Source organism: Tinamus guttatus, unplaced genomic scaffold (genome assembly GCF_059628265.1).
Source record: "Tinamus guttatus ecotype Peru unplaced genomic scaffold, ASM5962826v1 Tinamus_guttatus_pri_ptg000169l, whole genome shotgun sequence".
NCBI classification, from domain to species: Eukaryota; Metazoa; Chordata; class Aves; order Tinamiformes; family Tinamidae; genus Tinamus; species Tinamus guttatus.
Window position 1 is genome coordinate 407,580 of NW_028288703.1, and position 18,686 is coordinate 426,265.

The following is an 18,686-nucleotide window of genomic DNA, read 5'->3' on the forward strand; positions in this document are numbered from 1 at the left end:
GAAGCGGCGCGCTCCCGCAGCTGACGTAAGGACATTACGAGGAACGGGCTACATTTCGGAGTGTTTATGAAAAGCCTCCGTACTGTACTGTCACCAGGGGGCACGCAACAGAACGCGCTTCGCCAAACGTTTTGAATAATAATCATTTAACAACAACAACAACAAAAAAAGCCCCAGCCCGGCCGGAGCCCGCGGAGGAACCATGCAGCCAAACTTTGCGAAGCCCTCTATTATTTTCCTGACATTGCTCGCTCGCCCTTGAGGAGCTGTAATTGCATTATCTGATTTTTTTTTTCCAACCCCCCTCCTTTTTCCTCTCCCTTTCCCCCCCACCCCCCCTCCCCGCTCCGTCTCTCGGCATCGCAAATTGGCCGCGCTCGGGCAGGAGCCGCGAGCCCCGCGCCGCCCGCCCGCCCGCCGCGCCGCGTTGTTTTGAAGGGAGCGAACATGGCGACGGTGCCCGTCTATTGCATCTGTAGGCTGCCCTACGACGTAACCCGCTTCATGATCGAATGCGACGCCTGCAAGGACTGGTTTCACGGCAGGTAACACAAAGAGATCGGGCCTTTCCCCCGCCTTTCGCCGCGGTCCCCCCCGCTCGCTCGGCGCCGCTCGCCTCCCTTCCCCGGCCGGGCAGGGGGGCACCCGGCGCTGCCGGAGCCGCTGCCCGTGCAGTTTCCAACAGGCCTTTTTGGAGAGGAGGAGGAGGAGCCACTCTGCCCCCGTCTCCCTCTCGCTCGCTCTCTGTCTTCGTTGTGTTTTTTCGTGTTTTGTTTTGTAAATTCTCCTCAATTCCCGGCACAAAGCTACCCCCCCGCGCCCGGGGCTCCGGTGTCAGCGGGCTGGGGGCTATTGTGCCCGCGGCGGGTGCGGGCGGCTGCTCGCCGCGCTCCGGGGGCTCCGGGGCTGCCGCTGGAGCCGGGGCCGCGCGTTTTGTGCCCCGACCCCGTGCGCGGGGCCGCGGCGGGGCGCGGGCAGCGGCGGCTCCGCGGCCCTGTCAGCGCGGCCGGGGCCCTGCTCGGCCGGGGCCGGGCCGCTTCGCTGCGGGCGCCGCGGCGGGGCGGGGGCCGCCGGCCGCCTCCCGTGTGACAGCGCTGCCATGGCCGGCCCGGCGGGGCAGCGCGCCGGGGCGGGGCGGAGGGGCGCGCGGGCCCGGCCCGGCCCGGTTCGGCTCGGCGGGGCCGGGGAGCCCCGCGGCGGGGAAGACCCGGCTCGCCCTGAGCCCGCCCCTCCGCCCGGGCCGCGCCGCGCAGGGATCCCCCGGCGCGGCGGCGCCTCCGCCATGGCGGCCCCTGCGCGGCCCGGCCGCGCCGCCCTTGCAACCGCCACAACCGCCACAACGGGCGGGAGCGCGGCCTCCGCGCGGGGCCCGCGCCAGCGCCGCGGGCGGGAGCGGCCGCCGGTGGCCCCGGGAGCGCGGCCGCTTTTGTGCGCCAGACAATGGGAGCCGCGGGCGGCCCGGCCCGCGCCGGCGGGGCCGGAGCGCGGAGCGGGGCCCGCGGGCCGCCCGGGGAGCTCCCGCGGACGCGCGGGTCCCGCCCGCGGCCTCCGGGCGCGGAGGAGAGGCCGGCGGAGGAGGCGTCCCCCGGAGCAGCGAGCCGCGGGGGCTCGGGGTGCCATAACCTCGGGTTAGCGTCCCCCGCTCTGATAAACCCGCAGCCCCGTGCAGCGAGGGATCACCTGGGGCCGGAGGGGAGCGACACCGGGCAGGGGAATTCCCTGTGCGCCCGTGTCAGGGGCGCGCGGGGAAGTTTCCCTTGCACCGGTGTCAGTGTCACCAGTGCAGCGGCTGCGCTTTGCAGCACGACCTGTGAGCGGTGAGGGCCGGGTGCTGTGAGGGACAGGAGGGCACAAGGTGCAGCCCAAGTGCACAACTCCTAGGCGAGAGCTGTGGGTACTCACCAAGCGCAAGCTGTAACTTTTTTCCTGCCAACCAGCTTGAATAATCGCCCCAAATACTCGATGGTGGAGGAGGTGCATACGAGTGGGCACTGCTGTCATTGCCCTCTGCCTGTACCAGAGCACCCCCATACTGATTTTTCCAAAATCTAACTCTATGCACCAAAGCTGCTACAGAAATCTAACTTTTAAATAAAAGCTATTTTAAACAACGAAATAAAGTATTAAAATAAATAGTTCCAGTGAAAGTAATAGTAGTGGCGTAGTCTCCACTTAATGGTTCTAGATGTGTGTTTTAAAGGATGCACTGTTAGTCGTATTTACTAGGACTTATGTGTCCTCTTGGGACTGATTTAGAGGCTTGAAAGCAGCTTCAGTTATTGTACAGAATTTGAAAGATTAAGATTTTTGTACAAAATGGTGGTAGAGTGGATTCACAAAAAGCTGTGGGGGGTGGGAAGGAGTTAAGCTTCTTTTATACAGTGGTGACTTTTGATTAAAAAGTGGTCAGAACTGATTAGGCGTAACTGGTCAGGAAAGAGATCTCCACATTGTACGGACATCTTGGTGCCAATACCACACAAATTTTAGTTTGTACTAAGAAAGGGAAGCATAGAATTGTGAATCTGCCACTGTATCTTAAAATCTTTCTACTTGGTTACGGAGAAGTTTTTGCTTAGATTTTACTGAGAAGACCTGTGAAGTAAAGAAAAATGAAAAGGATGAGACTTGTCATCAAACCAAAAATGAAAATTATGGTATTTGAGAAGTATGTTAAGTGATGTAAATGCCCTATATATGCCCCTATTTGATTTCTTTGTATTATGGGACTAAAAAATATTCAACGACAACAAACGTAAATCAGGATTTGGTTATAGATGCAAAGCTGTGATGGTGTTAGTGTTTATGGAGCTACTCTTCTGCAATGAAAATATGAACAAATGTGCGAGACTATCAAGGAGGCTCATCCAAATTTTTCCTTGTAATCACTACGGCTGGACTCGATTGTCTTGAAGGTATTTTCCAACCATAATGATTCTATGGTCATACTTAGGGCTTTTATACATGATATGCACTGTACTTTTCAGAAGAAAAAAAATCATTCCTATTTTATTTTTATACAAGTGGGTCAAGTGTTTCCACGCTTCCTTTCTAACAGTAACTTCCAGATCTGTAGAGAGAAGTGTTTCACGGGCTTTACACATCAGTCACAATCTGCCTTGCATCTAATAGGTAACATATCTGTGGCAGCCTCAACAGTTGCAAAGGTAAATTAAAGTTAGAAAAATATTTAACTTACATTAAAATTACTTAATTTATTCACCTTAGAAGTTGGAAGCAGGGAGATGGAGCCTTCACCACATGACTGGTTAGTGCAGATTTTATATTAAGTCTTAACTTTTAACATAGCTTATTAAGACTTTTAGTATTGTCTTTTTTTTTTTTTCCTTCTCCCCCCCCCCACCCAGGGCGAACTTATTTTGTAAACCAATGCTAGATCTTTCTGTAAAAATCCTTGATCCTGCGAAACTTCCCAGTGTTCACTCATTCCTCGCGGTAAGACTTTGTGCAGCATGGAAGTTCATCCGTCGGCGGCTTTCTTCTGTTTCTCGGATGCCGGCACCGCTCCAGCCGTAGGCCTGTGCATGGTTAGGGAGCTGTGCGGGAGTACACGAGCGGTACACGAGTGGCAATAAAAGCAACGTGGCATTAGTTCACACCAGAAGTCTCACAGCCCGAGTGTGTTCTGTATTTGTGGTGGTTCTCACTAGCCCCAGCCTCTGGGTCTGCACTCGCGCGTTCTGGACGGTGCTGCCCTCTCCTCTGGTGCTGGTCGTGGTCTGTGCAGCTCCATGTGCTTTAGATCTTGCCTGTTTCAGGGGCATGCTCTTTTCCTGCAGACCTTTGCTGCAGTTCAAAGCACCTAGGGTAGCTTTGCTGGCTGTAAACTTTTGAACACTGGAAATAGTCATATTTACTGGTGAGTCTCTAACTAGTAAGCCCCTTTATTATGGGAGTTACAGAGGCCAATATTCATGGGCCCCTTTTGCCCAAGATGGTTCAACCAGAAATTGGTTCTCAATAATTTATTGTAGGTGTAGGTTCAGGAAGGGAAGTTATTTGTTTTCTCCACAGTGAATATTTCATTAACACTAGATATAAGGTGCACCTGGTGTCATAGGATGGGATCATGCAACCACTTCCAAACAAAATAACAAATACATTTTATTTTACTACTCCATGTATATTTAATCTGTGGAACTCATTGCCGCAGGCACAGGTGACGTAAATAGCTTAGTAAAAGTGTAAAAGGTTGAGTTATCTAAAAGTAGTTCATGTAGTTACCATAGCAGCATGAAATTATGGTGGCTGTTAGTCAAGGTGCCTTGATGGACAAATGAACTCCAGCTGGGCTAGGAAATTCCCTTGTCTGTTACACTGCAAGACTGAGAACGTTGTGTATGGGAGAGATGCTGAGGTGTGGAGCATCTGCTTAAATGCATCTGGCTTTGCATGGCAGTGTCCCGGTCCCGTGTTTTAGGTGGGCTTCTATCTTGTCTCCAGCTTTGCCTAAATATGAAAATCTAGTTAAAAACTTAGGGCTAGAGTAATCCTAACAATGCAAGGCTGTTTGCTCTAGTGTTATCTCATTGGAGAGAGCTACTAAGATTAACTGTACATTGCACAAACCGGATTTCATCTAGCATGAGAAATTTGAAAGGAAAAAAAATGTAGCTATTTAAGATAACAAAATAACTTTGAAACATAAATATTTAAAGATATCCTGAAGAAATATTCAACATTACAGTCTTGGTTTTAGAGGGAGTATTAATTATACTGAGCACCTATCGTGATTAAGCCACACATTACAACAATAAGTAACTGCCTATTCCAGAATGCTTTTCCTTGTGGATGCCTTATTCCAAGGGCAGGGGGGAAAAAAAAAAAAAAAAAAAAAAAAAAAAAGCTGGGTTGTTTAGGAATGATTCCATAGAACCCCCAGGTTCCATGAAAGCACACTAACTGTTCTGGAATGAAGTATCACTATGGACACTTTAGTGCAAATTGATTACCTTAAAAAGATACTTTTTGAAAAAGAACAGACTTGTAACTTTCTAAGGTGCGGAAGTTCTGCAACAACAACAAAACTGTTACAAAGTTTTTCTGCTCAGGTTTGAAGTTCCTGCCAGTTCAGTTTTTCTTTCAACAATGTAGCATTACTTATTCTCTAAGTTGAAAGCAGTTCAGAGAGTTCGCTTTCTCTGCTCAAATCCATTTGCTGCCTTCTTAAATTAGTTTATTAAAAAAAAAAAAAAAAACAACCCTGCACTGCATAGGGGTGGAAATGTGGCACGCGTGTCCCAGGACTGGTGCTGTGTTTGTGGTCTTATATCGTTGTATGGTCTCGCGGTAATAATTGACACCAACTTCCAGTGTACTGGGAGCCTGGCCAGACTGTTCAGCAAGTCGATTTGGTGCTGCCAATCAGCGTTGTCATCTTGGTCCCTTGGCATGGCTTAATACACTGCTAGTTTTAACATTTCATGTCCATTTGTGCTCTATAAGGAAGCTAGGTTCAGAGTGGAAAATACCTTAAAGTTTAGGGTGTCATAGGAAACTTTCAATTGATCTCAGCATCCCCTGCACCATTACAATATTGAGTGTAACTGCAAGATTACTTTGCAACTGTTAGAGTGTAGGCTTGTTCTTATAGCAGGTTCTCCAACATGCAAGCACGCAGTATTACCTTGCAGAGAAAAAGGATACAGTGTTCAAAACTTGTATTAAGTGTAAAGTAAGAAGACTGAATGCTTATCCCTACAAACTGGTTTTACTTGGATACTGAGGTTAACCCTGGATGGGGGCGGGCAGGGGTCCTGCTGCCGCGTCCCCGCGCCGCGGCCTTGGCGCAGCGCTGGTGCTGCAGCCCGTGGACAGGCAGCAACGCAGCGAGGAGCGGCCAGCAACCCGCACCTGAGCACTTCCATCCCCGAGCCTTCCTTCTGGAACCCTGCCGTTGAGCAGACTGCTGTGAAGGGGGTGTTAATGCAGCATCCAGGACTGCAAAGGTCTCCGGGAAGCAGAAAGAGTTTTCACTCTCAATCAGCTGTGTGCTGTAGGATGCAACATGGCCACTAGACAGGTCTAGGTTTGCAATGACTAAGTGTCTTATATTGACATCTGCTACTTCGAAGACCCCAAGGTTCCAGTTTGACACAGTGTTTAACTGAGACACTTTGCATCTAGCTTTAAAAAACACCGATTATTCCATTTGTTGCAAGTAGGAGTTTAGGCAAAATGAGTGCTTAGCTGCTCTGAACATTAAGGTTTTGAAGTGCCAGCCCCGCAGCCATGGAACCCCAATTCATGGATGCTTTAGAAAATACAAACTTGTGTGATATTGAGTGTGGACAGGAATGTGAAAACTGGCCTGCAGGTAGGCTGCCTGGCAAACGGTAGTCACAGAAAAGAGATTCTTTTAGTATAGAAGGATTCCACAAGATAAAAGGACAAAATGTTATGAATATTAAGCACTACACAGGTTTAATTAAAGAGAAACATTTTAAAAAGCAAATGAATTAATGAGTGTTCTCCAGCAGCCCAGGTCAGTAGCTAGACTGTATTTAGTAAGCAGTCCTGCAAGCACCCGGTGTCTGCTAATATCAGCAAAAGCAGACCTGCACCCTTAGGAGGTGTTAGGTTTTATTCAGAAAAGTTAAAATAGTCATTCTGCAGATGACAAAAATCAGTTCTGCATGCAAGGAGGTGCTAGTAAGGCCCCAATGCTTTTTCCTTATTGCTAAACAGCTCTATACTAAACAAAAAAGATTTAAAAAATCCCAAAGAAAATGATCAAAGCCCATGGAAGAAAAAAAAAAAAAAAAAAAAGGCCAACAAGTAGTATTCTAGGATCCTTATGTGAGTTTCTAAAAGGCATCATTTTTAACAACGTGTTAACCCATTATGTTCCCTTTTTGATCAATCCGTGCTTACCTGTGAGCGTGTGCAGCTGAGTGTTTGGGTTCTGTGTTGTGTGGATGGAGCTGTCACAGCTCTGCTGTTCCCACGGCTGCTGCTCCTAGCGAGCGCAGAGCCCGTCCCACGGGGGACGTGCGGAGCTGGGTGGCTTTCTGCAGCTGGGGTGGTAAAGGCTGCTCTGGGGTCTTGCTTGGCAGTCTGAGTCCTCTCTTGACTCACAGCACAAATATACTTGCCAAAAAGCACCCTTAGTGAGTCCTGCGATCACTGAATTCAGTAACAAACTCTGAGTCAGAGCAAGAGGGTCGGGACTGCACGTTGCTCTCAAAGTCCTGGCAAAGAGGCACGAAGCTGGCTAAGAAATAGGATGTGACTCCTTGTCGCTCATGGAGCAGGTAAGTGCTGTGAGGAAAGCTAGTATAAGAAGCATGTGCTCCACTTCTCAGTATCTCTGTGTTGGATATAGCAACTTGCAATAACAGAAACACAGGCTAGAGCATGGGTTGTACAACTGCCCAAGGATTCCAGGTAAAAACTTGGTGCCTGAGGCTGTGCCACTGCCACAGTGTCCATCAGCTTTGGTCTGCTGTGGTCCTCTGTCTCGCACGAACACAACCTGCTTTCACTTTCAAAAGCAAATTTCCTTTTTGCTTAAAGCTTTATTAGCAAATTTTTGTTGCACTTCAGGAACATATTCAAGTTGTATGGCACAGCAAATGCAAAATCCCACGACTAGGCTGATCCTTTGATTACAGTATCATTCTAGTGGGGGGTAAAAAAACTCCACCAGCTGAATGGCAGCAGCTTTCCAGTTATAATGACTTATTTTCATATTCAATAAAATCTATTATATTTTGCAGTTCTGCTGAACATTTTATTAAATGCAGTTGCATGACATTAAAAGCATGATATAAAGATGCACCGTGGCAATGCTAGAGCTCCTGCTGTCATGCAGGGGCACTGGGGCTGTGCTGTAATGCAGGGGTGCTAAATCTCTCTGAAATCAGCCGGGCTTTTCACAGTAGCCATTCTGTGTGACTGAGCTGTGACACGGAGCACAGTAATGTGTTTATAGTAGAAATTCCTAGAATTGCTGGATATGAACAGTAGTTCCTTTCTATTTTTTTTTTTTTTAGTCTGAAAACAGTAAGATTGTGTGCAATGGACATTATTTAGCCATGATTTCCACTGTGTCCAAACACCTTCTGACTGCAAGGTGGGCAGGACAGGGTCAGACACCTCTGGAGGGAGATGCTCAAGGTTCGTGAGGGGCTAAAGAAGACACATTTAGTGAAGGGCTGACACTGCAGAGTGCACGGGGAGCTCAGGAGCCACGAGGAGGGTCACTGAAATGAGGCTGCTGGAGGACACCCTGCTTAATTACTGTCAGGTAAACTATGCATAGTTTCATTTGCAAATATGTAAATGCTGAATTTGTGGAAAATATTGTAGGTATTAACTGGCATCAGCTGCAGATTTGGGAAAACAATGCTTTAAAAGAGTACACTAGGATCATGTACAGCTCAGTGCTGTGCAATGTGGACAGTCGAACTCAGTCTTGTTTCCGTTCCAGCCGTGCATGGTTGTTGCTGCACCTGTAGTGATGAGGGCAGTGCCATAATAACAGGAGGTGCAACAGGTCTGTCTGGCCTGTTGTGCCTGAAATCATCCCTGTTTGCTCAAAGGAAGTGATTTATCAACCCTGCAAATAATGGCTGAGAGTTTAGTCACTTCTGAAACAAAATTTGCCAAGGGACACTGGTGCCACTATCTTCACCCTCATGAAGTCATTTGATCACACTGCAGCGGCTCCTCATTTAATCTGGTATTTTGCATGATCCAGAGCTGGGATTCTTGCCCGGGGGTATATTCAGAGCACTAGTGGGTAATTTTCTCATGGCCTCCAAGAATGAAAACCCTTCCCGTTGAGCTCACAGGCGCACAAGAGAGTTGATGTAAGAGGCAGAAAATGTGTGAAAGATGCCCAGCAGCTGGCATAAGTAGAGTCCTGCTCTTCACTTGCTCTCGGATCCTGATAAACACGGTACCCGTGTTCTCTGAATTAGGCCATGGCTTAGTCATGCACTTCACATAGGAGCAGATTTGAGGGCAGGGAGTTTCAGTGTGCTGGAAGTCAGGAAGCTGCTCAGTGACAGTCATAGGCCTTAATGTAGAGCAGCCAGAGCAGTCTCCGGTACTTTAACTGAAATACTTTTAGTACCTAGTCAAAACAAGCAAAAAAAACAAAAACAAAAACAAAAACAACAAAAAAAAAACCCTCCAACATAAAAACAATAGAAATTTTGAAATTTCATATCACTGGTCACAATTGTTAGTATAATTTTGTAGAATTAGGTAAGAGCACCTGCAGTTATGGTTGTCTTTATGTTTCTCTTGATTTACTGGTGGATTTCACTGCATGTTCCCCTTTTAGAAAAAAATGCAATACATTTACTTTCAGGGATAGCAATATTTCTGAAACTTTTCATCTGGTAGACTGAATGGATGAAACGAGTGGGGAAAAATATATTTTCTGTTATATTGCCTTTTTATACTGTTAACATCTCAATGGAAGGTGATGGAAAATTGGCAGGAACATTGTACCTATGTCTCATGTTGCCATTCATTGGTCTGGAAAAGCTGGATTTTATATAGCCAAATTATAATGGTTTTTAAAATAGAGAGTCAGCACATACCCATTATTTAAAAATATTAATAATCTTCCTGTGTTCCTCTAGCACAATTGTTCCATGTTCTATGTGAACTGAATAGTAATTTCAGTTGACTAGATGATGTATCTGGATTTCATGGCTTTTGCACATGTAGTACAAATGATTATAGCATGCATTTGTGACTGTTCATGTGTACAGAAACACACTCATTAAATGTGAGCCATGTGGTTATGATTTACCCCTTTAGCTCACTTCTTTATTCTTACTAATATGGTGTAAAACAGTGTCTCATTGTAAATTTCTAGCAGTGGGTACTGCAAAGTCTTCTGCATTCTGATGCCAGATACAACAAAGAGGGCAAGTGTTTTTCATTATGTTTTTGGATGAACGCAGAATGACACAGGACTACGTGAAACAGTCAGCGATCATTATTCAAGCATACAGCCCCCAGAGCCAGCGTCTAAGCAGTACTGAATCCTTCTATTCAACACCTCACCAAAGTCTCTAGATCAGGGCAGGAAAGGGAAACAAAGGACTTAAAATTTTGTTGCTCTATGACTGTATCTGAACACCGAGAACGGGAATTCTGGACTATTTGCTAGATGTATTTGTGATCCATTGCCTTTAAGATCACTACATCCTTAAGTGCAATTGCAGCAGTTGCTAGGGAATATAAAATTAGAAGTGTATCTAGTATACATATATATGTATATATATACACACACACACACACACATACACTTAAATCTAAAAATGCACTTACTAGCTTGAATTAATCAGGAGCAGGACCGTTTGAACATCCAGGTCATTACAGACTATCACTGGCCCTGCCATGCGTGTCCTTACAAACTGCCATCAAACACTTCTATCCAGGACGAATTAAAGAACGCTGCAGTGGTGAGGAATACTGCAGGGCACCTGAGCGATTACCAGATGAGAGCAGAATGGTAAATCTGTACAAATATTAAGTAGTTCCATTGCCATTTCAGCAAAACTAAGTAACAGAAATACCATCAAAAACAATAAGAATGTCAAGATGACCAGACAACTGAAGGTTGCTCTTCCCACTGTGGGTAGCGTATCTAGAAAAGCAGACCATAGGCAATCTCTCAGCAGGCTCAATTTGCTCATCCCTTCCTGTTATGTGCGAAACACGAAAGCTAGTGCTCTACCTTTAGTAGGTGACTAAGGATTAATCATTCCAAAGACTTCACTAATTCCCATTGAGGAGACCCCAGGCCTCTCAGTTAAGGGTTATTATTGAAAATCATAGGGAGGGTAAAGAGTGTTAGTGTTTCATCTCCTGAAAGAGACGAGAATGCCATTTCCTTAAAACTGAACACAAGACATTTTGTTTTAAAATAAGTGTGTCCTTATTCTTGCCTAGATAGCTGAGAACTTGAAAAACTGAGATTTGTTATGAAAAGATCCTAAAAAATCAAAGCTTTTAATGCTAAAATAGTACTTAGCAGTATTCTGGCCTGAACTCTTATACAGAATGTTGACCAACTTATCTCGCATTCAAAGATACATGTCAGCTGAATTAAAGCACATCTAGTCTTAAGGAAAAATCAAGAAATGCCTTAGCGGGTTGTTCTAATAGTTTATTGTTCTTATTATTGAAAAAAATCACATGTATTTCCTGTCTAAGTTAACTTAGCCTCAGTTTCTAGACACTAGGACTTATTATTTTATTGTTTGGGTGGAAGAGCCCTCTTTTTCACAGAGGTGTGTGCTATCATATCGGTGTCCTCCTGTGAAGGAGAGTCACCCCCCTTAACTGCAAGACTCTATAACTGTCTGAGTTCTGCTGAAGTAGGTGAACATTCCTCCTACACTCCAAGAAAAATATATGCCCAATTTTCCATTTCTCATACATAGACTTCTTTTTTTTTTTGACCAATTTCACTGTATGTCTTCACGTATCTTTCACTCAAGAATAATGTTTCCCTTTTACTTTCTATATATTTGCAGAATGTATCAGTCATAAGCAGCAAACCAATGTTATATGCATGTTTCTTGTAAAAGGGACAAATATTGGTTTATTGGTTATTTTTAAACAATATAGTTCTGATTTTTTTCTACCTTTTAAAATAGTTTGTGATTAATAATAGCAGACAGTGCTCTGAGTCTGTAGAAAGAAAAACCTTCTCCACTGTAGTAAACTGGGCCTGATAATGTCAGGGTATAAATATTTAGGAAAAGTGAAATCACTTGTAGGGGCTCATGCTGTATTTATTCACAGCCTAGCAACTTTCAACAAGTGTCAGCTGTGGAGAACATTTTAGCATCAGCTGCAGGAAAGTATTTTCTAGTTCTGGGTCAGGTTGAGTAGGTGTCCTGACTCTGAAGCCCTGCTCCCTCTCTCAGGAACTGTCTGTCTTTTGGAGCTATAAAATATTGTGGTAGTTGGGGAAACTTATTTCCTGATACAGTTGTAATGGTTTCCATTTGCTAGACAGACTGTCCTAATGCTTCAGAGAAAGTAAAACTTCATCATAAAACTTCAAACTACTGCAGCATACAGCAACAGTGTGGGGGAATAATCTTTTCTAAGAGGCATAGCAGGACTGTGAAGGTGAGGTGCCCCTGAAATACTGCCTGGCCTCTGTAAGCAATTCTCTTGGTTTCCAAAGAATTAGGAATAATAATGTAATTCCCTTCTTTAGAATCTTCTTTATTCAGAAAAGAATGTGTGTCCAGATGTACAAAAATATTTAGCCTACTCCCTTCTGTACTGACTGTCCTGAAGTTGTGTTTTTAATGCATTACAAACCATGTCAGAAATAGTAACTTTTTTTAATCTATGGTAGTATTTCACCCAGTAATTTAATTCAAAGTCTCCTATAGTTTTATTCACACATCTTGATGCTTCTATTTTGAAAGCTACGTTATTCTAGATTACTAATGACTTCGATAAACTCATTGAAACTTAGGTAATCTTCCCACAGTAACTCCAGCTGTGGCCTTAAAAGATCTTGTAGACTAAGTAATGAAAGCTGAGCAGTATGAGGATGAGAGGCCCACAGTGCTGATAAAAATAGTGATGAGGATTCAGTAAATAACATGCTGCCTTTTGAGTCTGTATTGAACCAATTACGCAGTGTTGTGCTAGAAGGAGCAGTGTTGTCTGGGGAGGCTCCTCAGAATTTCTAGGATGCCAGTGTGTTCCTTGACCACCTGTGGTCATTCCAGCACCTGTTGGGGATTTGGCCAAGATGAATATTGTAGCATTAAGTCCTGCTTGGTGCAGAAGAGGGTTTTTTGGGAGGGTGGAGGGAGGATGAGCTACACTTTTCTGTTTGCTCTCGGTTCTTGAGCATTCTCTTTGCATTTCGTACAACTGTGGAGCTTAAAGGTATCCTGGAATTAAAATGGCTGTGTAAATTATTATAGTCAGAACTCTGTGCTAAATACTTCAGCAGTATGAAGACATTTATATTTTTAGACATGCTAGTTAAACACAGAGGTTAATGCAGAGAACAAGGAGATGCAAGATTTATTAGTGGCTTTGCTCTTGAATTCCTCCTGAGCTCTTGTCAAATAGGGTAACCTCCATGATTTGGTTTAACGGATGCAGTATAGGGTATAACAGGGATAAGCAGATATTAAACAAGTCGTAACACTGACTTGTCTTTCCTATTTCTTTCTAGAAAGTCCTGATTAGTTAGAGCTGAGATAGTGTGTTGTGCTCTGTGGGTAAAAGATCATTTGCTCTTCTTATTAATATTTTAATTGGAATATAGGTTGACCCAAGGAAAATGAATAGCTTATACCTGGAAAAGAAATGAGAATAAAAGTTCTTCTGGAAAACATAGCGAGAAGAACGGAATCAGGAATTTGTTGGGAGGCTTGCAGAGAAGTGCCATGGTCTGCTTTTGCTGTTCTGCCTATGGTTGCTTGACCATCTGGATCATTTCTGATTCTGAATTATGCAGTCACTGTTAGAGCCATCTTAGCCCTTCTGTCGCACATTGACTTGTACTGCACGGCAAGTATGTATCAGTGAAATCTGCAATATTTTAATTTGGTGGAAGCTGGCAAACCGGTCATCGAGGGGAATCTTCCTCTGCTATTTGGTGTCTTTAAGGTAGAATGTGTGTCTTGAACATACAGTGCTACTTGGCAGCTTGGCAGTGATATGGCATAGCAGATAGTGACAATCCACTGTGTTTTTTCCGAGTGTGTGTCAGAATATTTAGCTCTCGTTATATATGCTATTTCAATCAACAAATCTGTGTACAAGTTACAGTTTCTGGAATGCCGCTATCATAATCTTGGGCGATATAATTTGTCATACATATATATATATATATATTTGTTTTTTCTTCTTCTTTATTATATATTATATATAATATATTATATATATATATATATTATAAAAGACCTATTTAGGTCTTTTTTTTTTATAATGTTGCTGGATTTTTCCTTGTCGAAAATGTATCAATATTGCTGAAATTAAATTACTTTGGTACTATTGGCAAAATTCTCAAAGGGCAGAAACAAGCAGTAATTGTAGCTTTTCCCTCTTACTTCAGAAATGAAGGAGAATAGGAAATTATCAGTCAAGCATATCACTTACAGCAAGGGATGTTTCTGCCCACTACGTTACCAGAAAGACAAGCTGAGCTTTGAAGTTGTCACTTGTTTGACCCTGTTTTTTTATCCAGGAAGCTTCCCTGAGGAAGGGCCTGACTGATAATGTTGTTGTTGTTGTTTACTAGTGGTAGTACTCTTATGGGAGACCGAAATGAGGCAGAACGAGAAAAGTGATCGTTGCTTTAGTAACTGGAGTTTTTGTTTGTTTGTTTGTTTTCTACAGATATTAAGCACTAAGTATAAATGCTGTTTAGAATATCTTTTCCTCCTTTCCTGCATTTTCAGGGAGGGAAAGTTGGAGAATTATGTTAGAAAGAAAGGTGAGCTTCAAGAATGTATTTCCTGACAGTGCTAAGCTGAATTCAGCAAGAATAGGTTATCTTTCCAGAGCCTCTCTGACTACTGACAGTCACAGTCTAAACTGCGGCCAGCTTCCCCATTTATTTGATTTTGTTGCTGTTCTTTCTGAATTTTACTTTTCTTTGCATTCTTGGAACTCCCTCATTCTGCCCGCAGCAGAAGTGTTTGCTTTAAATGCAGGACACGACTGGCAGCGCTCGCTGCGAGCGAGGTCCAGCTCCGCTTGTGTTCCCTTGGAAGCTGTGGTCATTTCCCTGCAGGATGCCACGGACACGGGATCTGCCCCGGGTCCTGACGAGCCACAGTCCCTTTAGGGAGGAGGTTCAAACCTGCGGCCAGTGAGTGCAGATGTCTGAGTCCCTTTGGGCTTACTGAGAGCTCAGCGTCGCTCAAGAACAGAGCTCTCAAGCGAAGAGAACAAGTTCTCAAGCAGAGAACTCAAGCAAAGTTTCCTACTCCAGATCTGCTGTTATCTGCTCGTGTTCTGCAAAGGGCAGAACTACAAAAACCTGGAGTTTTCCGCAGAAGCTTTGATTTAAAAGCTTGTTTTTATTGCAGCTTTTTGGATCACTGCTGTAAGTAACCCCCCAGAGCAGAGTAACTTTCCCACTACTGAGGGAGATGTTTGCTCCCTAGCTGGCTTCTTATTATGAAGATCAGCACGAGTGTTTGTGTTGAAGTACGATGCTTTTATTTTTGTAAAATGGGCATGCAGAGTAAACCTGCCTCACGGCAAGAACCATCCGAAACAGTTTCATTTAATGAGCTAGTGAATTATCTAAGGGGAAAACCAGGCTGCGTGCACTTGCAACAGCCACTCTTCAGGTGTGAGGATTTTCCCTTTAAAGGAGACGAAGGCTGAACTCTAATTCTGTATTGATAAGCCACAGGCAGGAGAATAATATCAACACTTCATGTTGTGTTTGTAAAATGACTGTCTGGAGAAAAAAAGAAAGCGTATTACTTTACATGTAAAACCCTAATAACTTGGGAAATAAATGCCCTGGTAACATGCTTTTCATCTCCCTGCTCTTCTTGTATATAAATTCAAGTAAATGTGCTATCTTCATACCTGCAATATAATTTTTAAATGCTAATTTTAAGTGTAATTTTAAACATGAAAAGGATCTTGCTTGTGGTTAGGTGTATATATCAGAATGAAACCCGAATGTTTCATCCAAGACTTTGCAGAAATTATCAGAATTTAAGTTACATATGGTAAGTGTTGTAGGCTGAAAGACCCAAACTGCAGGTGTACGAACGATCACATCTCTTCAGTGTGATTATGGAGACATGAAATCCATGATTCAAATTGTAATGCAATTACATATTTTATAGTTCTGTGATAAATGGGATTCCACTTCTTAAATTGTATACATTATTTGTCAATTTGCAGACGTTTGAATCAGTTGAAGCAAATATCAATTTATTAAAGCATAACAGAACAGAATATACCTGAAAACAGGCAATTCTGAGAGCATTATTCAGTTACTAATGACAGTGAATATTATGGGCTTTTTAGGTCCTGTTGCTTCATCTGTGCTCCTCTGCAGTTCAAACTAATGTATTATTAAGAAATATTTAGGAGTTTCCTTATCAGTTTGGAGCAAATTAGTTGCACAGATACAAGGCTAGTGACTGCTAACACATTTGAATTAATATGTAAGTAGAATAAAAATTACAGGCAGCTGCTGCTTGTGTTTCATATCAAGAATAAATTAATATTTCTATTATTATTCACTAGTAATGGAGTCATTTGACTTAAGCTACTTTTTTGAGGAAAAGAACCATTTTTAGATAGATAATTTGAATCTTATTGATAAAGTTCCATTTCAGCTTTACTTTTTAAACCTACAAACCTTTTGTACTCTTAAATAACATGAAAGATGTGATAACGAAAGGAAGAAATAGCAGCATCTTATATGTTTCCAGTTGATTCCAGAAGAAGACTATTATGGCAAATGAATGCAATGTAATAGACACTTCTGAAGCTTTTCTTTTTCTTTCTCTTTCTCTTTCTCTCAAACTACAGAAAGTATCACAAGATAAAATCTGTTCTGTCTGGCCAAGGCAGAGTTTTTAGCAGTAATGTCAAAAAGTTGGTGAAGAAAAGGATGGAAACAAAAGCAGATATAGGAGTAAATCAGCGTACTATGGAATAAAAAATAGGAGGTTTCTATTTGAAGAATTGCTCAGTCATTTGGATATGATTTTGTTTGTCCATTTTAGCTGAGTTATTAATTTATTTTATGTTATTATATTTTATTTGTGAAAGAGAAATGTTCGTAGTGCAACAGCAAATCACTGGTAGTGGCAACTGCTAGGAGAAACGATGATCTGGCTGTCGTGGCCTTAGCTGATAGGCAGGTCTGCTCGTGCCATGGGGCTGGTTTTGTCATCCTAGGCAGCTTGCCATGTATTTCTCAGAAAAGGGACTGCTATGTTGCTGTCTTTAAAACGCCTGGTTAAACCAAATCCTTATACTTATTTATTTTATGGGTTTTTTCTTCTGTCTAATTAAAGGAGGGGTCTGTCTTTTAGGTGTCCTGCTCGTGATCTCAAAAGCCCCTAGGCAAACTTAACCCCTTGGCAAATGTAGCTTACAGAGTATTTGGATGTTTGTTTCCACTTCAGCTTTGCGTGGAGTGCAAGCCTTTTAAAAGTGTTTGGCACTGCCCTGCTTCTCTATCAAATGCTATGGAAGTGGAAACTCCTGACATTTTTTGACCGTCGCATGCTAAACTCTTTTGCAACTCCCATCACATATGCTCATAGATTAAATGACTGTGAACCTCTTTTCCCTGCCTGGAAAATGGAAATCACAGTTGTTGCAGTCACTTCTCCAGGCAAGCAGCCTTTCTCACACGAATAAGCTTCGCTTAACCTCAGTGTCATGTGAGGAGGAGCGCTGTATGTTTGCTGAATCAGGCTTAAGATCTTATGCCAAAATAGACATTAAAAGAACAGTTCTGTTAAAAAAAAAAAAAAAAAAAAAAAAAAAAAAAAGTTAATTTATAGCAAATTAATTTTCTAAGAATCATTTAACAAATCCCTGAGAGCTTGCACTGTTACAGTGTCTAATAGGCCACTTTTTTCCTGCAAAGTCTGATGTCTTTGGATGAGCGGCTATTTGGGAAGCTGTAATGATTAACTTACTAGATGCAAGCTAATGTGGGGCATTGGTATGTGCTCCGAAATTGCTGATAGATGGTGATAAACCCAAAATACTACAAGGCACACAGGGCAGTGCTCAGTTCAGCGATGGCTCTCGGGGCCTGTTTCAGCAAAGAGAGGTTCTGTGGAAGTCAGGAGGGAGAAATGGGGTTCAGCGCCAAGCCCTGAGGTGTAGTAATGATTATTTAAATAAGCAGGTAGGTTTGACAACCTTACCACGCTGTGTTTATTGTCAGTGGGGTATTGCCAACAGATGTGTCATTAGGGAGACATTTTTTGCAGGCACGTGTTTGCTGGCATGAGTACATCTGTTACCTCGTCTCGAGTGGGAGAAAAGTCCCCCTTTTTACTGCCTGGAGAGCAGGGAGCTGTTGTGAAAGAGCTCGTTGTGCTTTCACCGTTGTCAAGTCAAGCCAGGCCTTATGTTGTCTCTGCAAAGCCCTTATCAACCTACTATTTCAAGCAACTTTTAAAAGTTAACCAAGATCTTGGCAGCCCAAGAGAGAGACTAGAAGTTAATCGAAGAAATATGTGCACTCAGCATTGAGTTATTAAGTGGAGTAAATGATTAGACACCACTTTATACCCATTTGATGATTAGCCTAAGTGCCCAATCCTCTGGAACCTATTGGCCCCATGCCTCTAGGCAACGCAAACATCCCTACCAGGCTTTTCTTTTTAAAGGTGTAGTTTTGCTTAGTTTTCTCTATTGCATATGTGTTCAATCACACTGAGGTGTACATTCTATCTGCCTTATATAAGGAGAAAAGATTTCATGTCCATAGCAGACTTCTTCGGCAGTATGTGGGCAGAACAACTGTATATTGCCACTCTGATCAGCAGCTTTTGAGGTGAGTCTGCCAAAGGTGCAGAAAACTACGTGTGAAAGATATTGAGAGCTGCACAGGGATGTGTGTACACATACAAATCCATTTTGCCACTCTGGAATAGGAATAAAACATGATAAAATTAAATTATTTGAATCTGGACTTTACTTTTTCG

The 18,686-nt window shown here is 43.3% G+C and overlaps 1 protein-coding gene across 2 annotated transcripts in view; it reads left to right on the forward strand.

The window, feature by feature from the left end:
* Positions 1–405: 405 nt before the first annotated feature.
* The window catches only part of PHF2 (PHD finger protein 2), an 82,376-nt gene continuing 64,095 nt past the window's right edge, over positions 406–18,686 (forward strand). Inside the window, exon 1 of one of the 2 annotated variants that reach the window (XM_088522871.1) lies at positions 406–545. In XM_088522871.1, coding sequence (XP_088378997.1) covers positions 448–545 — 98 coding nt within the window. In that variant the 5' untranslated portion in view covers positions 406–447. The remainder of the gene's footprint in view (positions 546–18,686) is intronic. The other variant, XM_088522869.1, reaches the window with a different exon arrangement.